Source organism: Balaenoptera musculus, chromosome 21 (genome assembly GCF_009873245.2).
Source record: "Balaenoptera musculus isolate JJ_BM4_2016_0621 chromosome 21, mBalMus1.pri.v3, whole genome shotgun sequence".
In the NCBI taxonomy this organism is placed as follows: domain Eukaryota; kingdom Metazoa; phylum Chordata; class Mammalia; order Artiodactyla; family Balaenopteridae; genus Balaenoptera; species Balaenoptera musculus.
In genome coordinates this window covers 24,410,024-24,420,995 of record NC_045805.1, presented here as the reverse complement: position 1 = coordinate 24,420,995, position 10,972 = coordinate 24,410,024, and the positions used below count along the sequence as shown (strand labels likewise).

At 43.9% G+C, this 10,972-nt stretch overlaps 1 protein-coding gene across 1 annotated transcript in view; it reads left to right on the top strand.

The window, feature by feature from the left end:
* PPP2CB (protein phosphatase 2 catalytic subunit beta) overlaps positions 1 to 10,972 on the top strand; it is a 33,554-nt gene continuing 22,582 nt past the window's right edge. The window contains exon 1 of the mRNA XM_036838804.1: positions 1 to 143. Within this exon, the coding sequence (XP_036694699.1) occupies positions 42 to 143 (102 nt within the window). The 5' untranslated portion in view covers positions 1 to 41. The remainder of the gene's footprint in view (positions 144 to 10,972) is intronic.

Genomic DNA, 10,972 nt, shown 5'->3' with positions numbered 1-10,972 from the left:
GGAGGGGGGCGGGAGGCAGCGGGGGAGGGGCTCGGGCCACTATGGACGACAAGGCGTTCACCAAGGAGCTGGACCAGTGGGTCGAGCAGCTGAACGAGTGTAAACAACTGAACGAGAACCAGGTGCGGACGCTGTGCGAAAAGGTAAGAGAGAAAAGGGGCGAGATGCGGGCGGGGACCCCGTTCCTCCTCCTCCTCCCCCTCCCCCCCTCCCCTTCCCTCCCGGGATGCCACCCCTGTGCCCGGCGCGCCGGTCCGGGGACCCGCAGGGCTGCGTCTCCGGCTTGGGCATTCTCCCCCGATTCGGGTCGGGCCCTTCCAGGACCCCCGGGGACCTAGCCCACGGTCCGGACCGGACTCTCCCGGTCCTGGCCTGTGGGGTCCCGGGTAGGTGGGCGGGGGCATTGTGGCACCCGGAATCCACGCCCTGAGTGTGACTGGGGTCGCCGACGCTCTTCTGGGGAGATTGCTGACACTTCAGCATTTCCCGTGCGGACTAGCAATCCCGGCGCTTTAGCTGGCCGGCAGATGAATCTCGTGCGGTCTCGAAATTGAAAATGCACCGAAAACGAACCTGGGTGTTGTGACTATCAACGCGCTCGGTAATATACCCAGGCTTTTTCTCAGGTGACTCGGGCCCATCAAGAATCAGTAACTAATTGGTATGCGTCAAGCATTTGTTTGTAGAGAGGTGGGTGTGATGACAGACTGTGATTTTTAAAATAGAAGTTGACTTTAGTTGAGACAGATGGTGACTGGTCTTCACGTTGAGAGGCTCTTTGGAAGCAAAAAATTGTTGATTTTCAGAAACAAGACGGCAAGTCTTAAGTTTGGTAACAGTGCTTGCCTGAAATGATTAATGGGGTATGTGTTTTTCGTGCAGGCTAGCACTTTTCAGAAAGTTATTTCTATTATATGTAAGGTTTTTTTCATTTCTAGAAAGTAATAAAATATGCAGGTGGTTTACTGTTTACAGTTGCTCTTGATTGTGTGATCTGAGACAACTTTCTGAATTCTGTGTGCATTGTTTTTTTAACCACTGTAATTATTTCGGACTTTACATCTTACTTTTCTCATTCATCTTTTATGTAGTTTGGACTAAATTTTTATGTAAAAAGGTCCCATGTGAAGGAGTAACGAAGTTATTTATTCTTTAATGTTTTGGGGTTTTTTGGGGTTTTTTTTAAGCCAGAATCCGTAAGACTTTCTTCATGATTGTGTTTGGAAGTCAGGATGCCTCAGAAAAGCACTAAAGAAAGAAGGATTTTGTCATTATTATTTATAGGGTACCCTTAAAATTAAGCATCTTAGGAATGGAGGAGTAATAGCTAATATTAAGTAGTTAGAATAGTGTTTTTTAACTAAGTGTAATGTTGCTTAGGGTCTTTATGTATTAAATAACTTTTTTTGAAGTATAGTTAATTTACAATGTGTTAGTTTCAAGTGTACAGCAAAGTGATTCAGTTTATTTTTGAATTTTTGAATTTTATTTTATTTTTTTATACAGCAGGTTCTTATTAGTCATCCATTTTATACATATCACTGTATACATATTAATCCCAATCGCCCAATTCATCACACCACCACCCCCATCCCCCGCCCCCCCACCACCACTTTCTGCCCGTGGTGTCCATACATTTGTTCTCTACATCTGTGTCTCAATTTCTGCCCTGCAAACCGGTTCATCTGTACCATTTTTCTAGATTCCACATATATGCGTTAATATACGATATTTGTTTTTCTGACTTACTTCACTCTGTATGACAGTCTCTGGATGCATCCACGTCTCTACAAATGACCCAATTTCGTTCCTTTTTATGGCTGAGTAATATTCCATTGTATATATGTACCACATCTTCTTTATCCATTCGTCTGTTGATGGGCATTTAGGTTGCTTCCATGACCTGGCTATTGTAAATAGTGCTGCAATGAACATTGGGGTGCATGTGTCTTTTTGAATTATGGTTTTCTCTGGGTATATGCCCAGTAGTGGGATTGCTGGGTCATATGGTAATTCTATTTTTAGTTTTTTTAAGGAACCTCCATACTGTTCTCCATAGTGGCTGTATCAATTTACATTCCTACCAAGAGTGCAGGAGGGTTCCCTTTTCTCCACACCCTCTCCAGCATTTGCTGTTTGTAGATTTTCTGATGATGCACATTCTAACTGGTGTGAGGTGATACCTCACTGTAGTTTGATTTGCATTTCTCTACTAATTAGTGATGTTGAGCAGCTTTTCATGTGCTTCTTGGCCATCTGTATGTCTTCTTTGGAGAAATGTCTATTCAGGTCTTCTGCCCATTTTTGGATTGGGTTGTTTATTTTTTTAACATTGAGCTGTATGAGCTGTTTATATATTTTGGAGATTAATCCTTTGTCTGTTGATTCGTTTCCAAATATTTTCTCCGATTCTGAGGGTTGTCTTTTCGTCTTGTTTATGGTTTCCTTTGCTGTGCAAGAGCTCTTAAGTTTCATTAGGTCCCATTTGTTTATTTTGTTTTTATTTCCATTACTCTAGGAGGTGGATCAAAAAAGATCTTGCTGTGATTTATGTCAAAGAGTGTTCTTCCTATGTTTTCCTCTAAGAGTTTTATAGTGTCCGGTCTTACATTTAGGTCTCTAATCCATTTTGAGTTTATTTTTGTGTATGGTGTTAGGGAATGTTCTAACTTCATTCTTTTACATGTAGCTGTCCAGTTTTCCCGGCACCACTTATTGAAGAGACTGTCTTTTCTCCACTGTATATTCTTGCCTCCTTTGTCATAGATTAGTTGACCATAGGTGTGTGGGTTTATCCCTGGTCTTTCTATCTTGTTCCATTGATCTATGTTTCTGTTTTTGTGCCAGTACCATATTGTCTTGATTACTGTACCTTTGTAGTATATATAGTCTGAAGTCAGGGAGTCTGAATCCTCCAGCTCCATTTTTTTCCCTCAGGACTGCTTTGGCTATTCAGGGTCTTTTGTGTCTCCATACAAACTTTAAGATTTTTTTGTTCTAGTTCTGTAAAAAATGCCATTGGTAATTTGATAGAGATTGCATTGACTCTGTAGATTGCTTTGGGACAAATATCAACAATATTGATCCTTCCAATCCAAGAACATGGTATATCTCTCCATCTGTTGGTATCATCTTTAATTTCTTTCATCAGTGTCTTATAGTTTTCTGCATACAGGTGTTTTGTCTCCCTAGGTAGGTTTATTCCTAGGTATTTTATTCTTTTTGTTGCAATGGTAAATGAGAGTGTTTCCTTAATTTCTCTTTCAGATTTTTCATCATTAGTGTATAGGAATGCAAGAGATTTCTGTGTATTAATTTTGTATCCTGCAACTTTACCAAATTCATTGATTAGCTCTGGTAGTTTTCTGGTGGCATCTTTAGGATTCTCTGTGTATTCTCTAGTATCATGTCATCTGCAAACAGTGACAGTTTTACTTCTTCTTTTCCAATTTGGATTCCTTTTATTTCTTTATCTTCTCTGATTGCCGTGGCTAGGACTTCCAAGACTATGTTGAATAATAGTGATGAGAGTGGACATCCTTGCTTTTTCCTGATCTTAGAGGAAGTGCTTTCAGTTTTTCACAATTGAGAATGATGTTTGCTGTGGGTTTGTCGTATCTGGCTTTTATTATGTTGAGGTAGGTTCCCTCTATGCCCACTTTCTGGAGAGTTTTTATCATAAATGGGTGTTGAATTTTGTCAAAAGCTTTTTCTGCATCTATTGAGATGATCACATGGTTTTTATTCTTTAATTTGTTAATATGGTGTATCACATTGATTGATTTGTGTATATTGAAGAACTCTTGCATCCCTGGGATAAATCCCACTTGATCATGGTGTATGATCCTTTTAATCTGTTGTTGGATTCTGTTTGCTGGTATTTTGTTGAGGATTTTTGCATCTATATTCATCAGTGATATTGGTCTGTAATTTTCTTTTTTTGTAGTATCTTTGTCTGGTTTTGGTATCAGGGTGAGGGTGGCCTCATAGAATGAGTTTGGGAGTGTTCCTTCCTCTGCAATTTTTTGGAAGAGTTTGAGAAGGATGGGTGTTAGCTCTTCTCTAAATGTTTGATAGAATTCACCTGTGAAGCCATCTAGTCCTGGACTTTTATTTGTTGGAAGATTTTTAACCACAGTGTCAATTTCATTACTTGTGATTGGTCTGTTCATATTTTCTGTTTCTTCCTGGTTCAGTCTTGGAAGGTTATACCTTTCTAAGAATTTGTCCATTTCTTCCAGGTTGTCCATTTTATTGGCATACAGTTGCTTGTAGTAGTCTCTTAGGATGCTTTGTATTTCTGCAGTGTCTGTTGTAACTTCTCCTTTTTCATTTCTAATTTTGTTGATTTGCACCCTCTCCCTCTTTTTCTTGATGAGTCTGGCTAATGGTTTATCAATTTTGTTTATCTTCTCAAAGAACCAGCTTTTAGTTTTATTGATCTTTGCTATTGTTTCCTTTGTTTCTATTTCATTTATTTCTACTCTGATCTTTATGATTTCTTTCCTTCTGCTAACTTTGGGGTTTTTTGTTTTTTTGTTTATTTATTTATTTATTTATTTTTGGCTGTGTTGGGTCTTCGTTTCTGTGCGAGGGCTTTCTCTAGTTGCGGCGAGCGGGGGCCACTCTTCATCGCGGTGCGTGGGCCTCTCACTATCGCGGCCTCTCTTGTTGCGGAGCACAGGCTCCAGACATGCAGGCTCAGTAGTTGTGGCTCACAGGCCCAGTTGCTCCACGGCATGTGGGATCTTCCCAGACCAGGGCTGGAACCCGTGTCCCCTGCATTGGCAGGCAGATTCTCAACCACTGTGCCACCAGGGAAGCCCTAACTTTGGGTTTTGTTTGTTCTTTTTTCTCTAGTTCCTTTAGGTGTAAGGTTAGATTGCTTACTTGAGATTTTTCTTGTTTCTTGAGGTAGGCTTGTATAGCTATAAACTTCCCTCTTAGAACTGCTTTTGCTGCATCCCATAAGTTTTGGATCATTGTGTTTTCATTGTCATTTGTCTCTAGGTATTTTTTGATTTCCTCTTTGATTTCTTCAGTGATCTCTTGGTTATTTAGTAACGTATTGTTTAGCCTCCATGTGTTTGTGTTTTTTACGTTTTTTTCCCTGTAATTCATTTCTAATCTCATAGCGTTGTGGTCAGAAAAGATGCTTGATGTGATTTCAATTTTCTTAAATTTACTGAGGCTTTATTTGTGACCCAAGGTTTGATCTATCCTGGAGAATGTTCCATGCGTACTTGAGAAGAAAGTGTAATCTGCTGTTTTTGGATGGAATGTCCTATAAATATCAATTAAATCTATCTGGTCTATTGTGTCATTTAAAGCTTCTGTTTCCTTATTTATTTTCATTTTGGATGATCTGTCCATTGGTGTAAGTGAGGTGTTAAGGTCCCCCACTATTATTGTGTTACTGTCGATTTCCTCTTTTATGGCTGTTAGCATTTGCCTTCTGTATTGAGGTGCTTTCTATGTTGGATGTATATATATTTATAATTGTTATATCTTCTTCTTGGATTGATCCTTTGATCTTTATGTGGTGTCCTTCCTTGTCTCCTGTAACATTCTTTATTTTAAAGTCTGTTTTATCTGATATGAGTATTGCTACTCCAGCTTTCCATTGATTTCCATTTGCATGGAATATCTTTTTCCATCCCCTCACTTTCAGTTTGTATGTGTCCCTAGGTCTGAAGTGGGTCTCTTGTAGACAGCATATAGATGGGTCTTGTTTTTGTATCCATTCAGCAAGCCTGTGTGTTTTGGAGCATTTAATCCATTCACGTTTAAGGTAATTATTGATATGCATGTTCCTATGACCATTTTCTTAATTGTTTTGGGTTTATTTCTGTAGGTCCTTTTCTTCTCTTGTGTTTCCCACTCAGAGAAGTTCCTTTAGCATTTGTTGTAGAGCTGGTTTGGTGGTGCTGAATTCTCTTAGCTTTTGCCTGTCTGTAAAGCTTTTGATTTTTCCATCAAACCTGAATGAGATCCTTGCCAGGTAGAGTAATCTTGGTTGTAGTTTCTTCCCTTTCATCACTCTTAAGTATGTCATGCCACTCCCTTCTGGCTTGTAGAGTTTCTGCTGAGAAATTAGCTGTTAACCTTATGGGAGTTCCCTTGTATGTTACTTGTCGTGTTTTTCCCTTGCTGCTTTCAATAATTTTTCTTTGTCTTTAATTTTTGCCAGTTTGATTACTATGTGTCTTGGCGTGTTTCTCCTTGGGTTTATCCTGTGTGGGACTCGCTGCGCTTCCTGGATTTGGATGGCTATTTCCTCTCCCATGTTAGGGAAGTTTTCGACTGTAATCTCTTCAAATATTTTCTCAGGTTCTTTCTCTCTCTCTTCTCCTTTTGGAACCACTATAATGCGAATGTTGTTGCGTTTAATGTTGTCCCAGTGGTCTCTTAGGCTGTCTTCATTTCTTTTCATTCTTTTTTCTTTAGTCTGTTCCGCAGCAGTGAATTCCACCATTCTGTCTTCCAGGTCACTTATCCGTTCTTCTGTCTCAGTTATTCTGCTATTGATTCCTTCTAGTGTAGTTTTCATTTCAGTTATTGTATTGTTCATCTCTGTTTGTTTGTTTTTTAATTCTTCTAGGTCTTTGTTAAACATTTCTTTCATCTTCTCAATCTTTGCCTCCATTCTTTTTCCGAGGTCATGGATCATCTTTACTATCATTATTCTGAATTCTTTTTCTGGAAGGTTGCCTATCTCCCTTCATTTAGCTGTTTTTCTGGGGTTTTATCTTGTTCTTTCATCTGGTACATAGTCCTCTGCCTTTTCATCTTGTCTGTCTTTCTGTGAATGTGGTTTTTGTTCCAGAGGCTGCAGGGTTGTAGTTTTTCTTGCTTCTGCTGTCTGCCCTCTGGTGGATGAAGCTATCTAAGAGGCTTGTGCAAGTTTCCTGATGGGAGGGACTGGTGGTGGGTAGAGCTGGCTGTTGCTCTGGTGGGCAGAGCTCAGTAAAACTTTAATCCACTTGACTGCTGATGGGTGGGGCTGGGTTCCCTCCCTGTTGGTTGTTTGGCCTGAGGCAACCCAACACTGGAGCCTACCTGGGCTCTCTTGTGGGGCTAATGGTGGACTCTGGGAGGGCTCCCGCCAAGGAGCACTTCCCAGAATCTCTGCTGCCAGTTTCCTTGTCCTCACAGCCACAGCAACCCCCTGTGTCTGCAGGAGACCCTCCAACACTAGCAGGTGGGTCTGGTTCAGTCTACCCTGGGGTCACTGCTCCTTCCCCCGGGTCCCGATGCACACACCACTTTGTGTGTGCCCGCTAAGAGTGGAGTCTCTGTTTCCCCCAGTCCTGTGAAAGTCCTGCAATCAAATCGCGCTAGCCTTCAAAGTCTGATTCTCTAGGAATTCCTCCTCCCATTGCTGGACCCCCAGCTTCGGAAGCCTGACGTGGGACTCAGAACCTTCACTCCAGTGGGTGGACTTCTGTGGTATAAGTGCTCTCCAGTCTGTGAGTCACCCACCCAGCAGTTACGGGATTTGATTCTACTGTGATTGTGCCCCTCCTACCGTCTCATTGTGGCTTCTCCTTTGTCTTTGGATGTGGGGTATCTTTTTTGGTGAGTTCCAGTGTCTTCCTGTCGATGATTGTCCAGCAGCTAGTTGTGATTCTGGTGTTCTCGCAAGAGGGAGTGAGAGCATGTCTTTCTACTCCTCCATCTTGTTTCAGGGTCAGGTGATTCAGTTTTACATATATATATATATATATATATATATATATATATTCTTTTTCAGATTCTCTCTTGTACTAAAGGTTATTACAAGATATTGAGTATAGTTCCCTGTGCTGTACAGTAGGTCCTTGTTGTTCATCTATTTTATATATAGTAGTGTGTATATGTTAATCCCAAACTCCTAATTTATCCCCCCCCCCATCCACTTTGGTAACCGTAAGTTTGTTTTCTGTGTCTGTGAGTCTGGTAAATAACTATATGTTGACTCAAGAGGATTTAGTTCTGTAAATAGAACTGCCAAGCAAAGGGTATTTTTGTGTTTCTGAAACAAATTGTTTACTTACCGCTTCAAGTTCAACATTCAGTTTTCTTGTGTGATAAACTATAATTTCATGTCTTAGAATATAAGTTTTAAATTGATCTCTCAGGCTGTAGTGTCAGGTGAAATATCCAGTTCTGAAATTAGCTGAGTCAGTTGACCTCACTGTGAACAGTAGATGTAGACTTGAAGTTATGGGCAAAGTTGGTAGTTCAATTGGTTTTACCTTTGACTCTCTAATAATTTTGAGATGTCTTCCTGGAGAAGAATGTTGTACCCCTACTCAGTCACACTTGAGCCTTAATCACTTGAGCAAGCTTTCTGAATTTGCCCAGAGAGATTATTTTAACTTCAGCTCCTAAATAAATTGGACTACCCATCTCCAGGACCTCTGAGGTATATTTAAGCTGGTATCTCACCCACTTCTTTCTTTGTATACTTGTACTTTTCCATCAAGCATGATTTTTTAAGTGAAGATCGCCTGTCATTCATCTTTGTCCTCCACCCCTTTGATGGGGTTGCCGGTGGGCTGGAGGAGAGTGACGGCAGTCCTTGCTCGAGATCGCCTGTCATTCATCTTTGTCCTCCACCCTTTTGATGGGCTTGCCGGTGGGCTGGAGGAGAGTGACGGTAGTCCTTGCTCGAGATCGCCTGTCATTCATCTTTGTCCTCCACCCCTTTGATGGGCTTGCCGGTGGGCTGGAGGAGAGTGACGGCTAGTCCTTGCTCGAGATCGCCTGTCATTCATCTTTGTCCTCCACCCTTTTGATGGGCTTGCCGGTGGGCTGGAGGAGAGTGACGGCAGTCCTTGCTCGAGATCGCCTGTCATTCATCTTTGTCCTCCACCCCTTTGATGGGGTTGCCGGTGGGCTGGAGGAGAGTGACGGTAGTCCTTGCTCGAGATCGCCTGTCATTCATCTTTGTCCTCCACCCCTTTGATGGGCTTGCCGGTGGGCTGGAGGAGAGTGACGGCAGTCCTTGCTCGAGATCGCCTGTCATTCATCTTTGTCCTCCACCCCTTTGATGGGCTTGCCGGTGGGCTGGAGGAGAGTGACGGTAGTCCTTGCTCGAGATCGCCTGTCATTCATCTTTGTCCTCCACCCCTTTGATGGGGTTGCCGGTGGGCTGGAGGAGAGTGACGGCAGTCCTTGCTCGAGATCGCCTGTCATTCATCTTTGTCCTCCACCCCTTTGATGGGCTTGCCGGTGGGCTGGAGGAGAGTGACGGCTAGTCCTTGCTCGAGATCGCCTGTCATTCATCTTTGTCCTCCACCCCTTTGATGGGCTTGCCGGTGGGCTGGAGGAGAGTGACGGCAGTCCTTGCTCGAGATCGCCTGTCATTCATCTTTGTCCTCCACCCCTTTGATGGGGTTGCCGGTGGGCTGGAGGAGAGTGACGGCAGTCCTTGCTCGAGATCGCCTGTCATTCATCTTTGTCCTCCACCCCTTTGATGGGCTTGCCGGTGGGCTGGAGGAGAGTGACGGCAGTCCTTGCTCGAGATCGCCTGTCATTCATCTTTGTCCTCCACCCCTTTGATGGGCTTGCCGGTGGGCTGGAGGAGAGTGACGGCAGTCCTTGCTCGAGATCGCCTGTCATTCATCTTTGTCCTCCACCCCTTTGATGGGGTTGCCGGTGGGCTGGAGGAGAGTGACGGTAGTCCTTGCTCGAGATCGCCTGTCATTCATCTTTGTCCTCCACCCCTTTGATGGGCTTGCCGGTGGGCTGGAGGAGAGTGACGGTAGTCCTTGCTCGAGATCGCCTGTCATTCATCTTTGTCCTCCACCCCTTTGATGGGCTTGCCGGTGGGCTGGAGGAGAGTGACGGCAGCCCTTGCTCGAGATCGCCTGTCATTCATCTTTGTCCTCCACCCCTTTGATGGGGTTGCCGGTGGGCTGGAGGAGAGTGACGGCAGTCCTTGCTCGAGATCGCCTGTCATTCATCTTTGTCCTCCACCCCTTTGATGGGCTTGCCGGTGGGCTGGAGGAGAGTGACGGCAGTCCTTGCTCGAGATCGCCTGTCATTCATCTTTGTCCTCCACCCCTTTGATGGGCTTGCCGGTGGGCTGGAGGAGAGTGACGGCAGTCCCTTGCTCGAGATCGCCTGTCATTCATCTTTGTCCTCCACCCCTTTGATGGGGTTGCCGGTGGGCTGGAGGAGAGTGACGGCAGTCCTTGCTCGAGATCGCCTGTCATTCATCTTTGTCCTCCACCGCTTTGATGGGCTTGCCGGTGGGCTGGAGGAGAGTGACGGCAGTCCTTGCTCGCTGCCCTGAGCAGTGCTTACTGCGGCAGCCCCCGTCTAGCAGCTGTGGCGAGCCTGCGTGGTGCACATTCTCTGTCTTGTAACCTTAGTCTAAAGCTCCGTTTCATTTCCCTACCTCCGCCCGCCTTTTTCCTGCCAAGTGCAGTGCTTGTTGATAACAAGCTCTAGTGGGCAGCCTGAGTTCAAATCCTGGCTCCACAGCTTGATTGCTGCCAGTCCCTGCACCTCCTGACCTAAGACAGGGGTGACAGTCCTTGCTGATCTCCTGGGGCGGTCGTATTAAGATACTGCTGGTGTGAAGTCCTGACCAGAAATTAGCAACGCGTAGTAGATGAAGAGAAGCTAAAAATAAAAGTAGCTATTTTATCTTGTTTTAAATGTCATCCTATTTTCTTTTGGGAAAAGATGCAAAATAAGTAGATGTGTTGATATGACTTCTCTGTGGAGAATGTACTTCAAAGGAGGTTTCCTATATAGTGGTTCTAGAACTCTGAAAAATGCAGTTTCATTATATCTTTTTTAAATTTTATTTTTATTTTTTAATTTTTTTGGCTGCGTTGGGTCCTCGTTGCTGCGCGCGGGCTTTCTCTAGTTGCGGTGAGCGGGGGCTGCTCTTTGTCGTGGTGCACGGGCTTCTCATTACGGTGGCTTCTCTTGTTGCGGAGCACGGGCCCTAGAGCACGCGGGCTTCAGTAGTTGT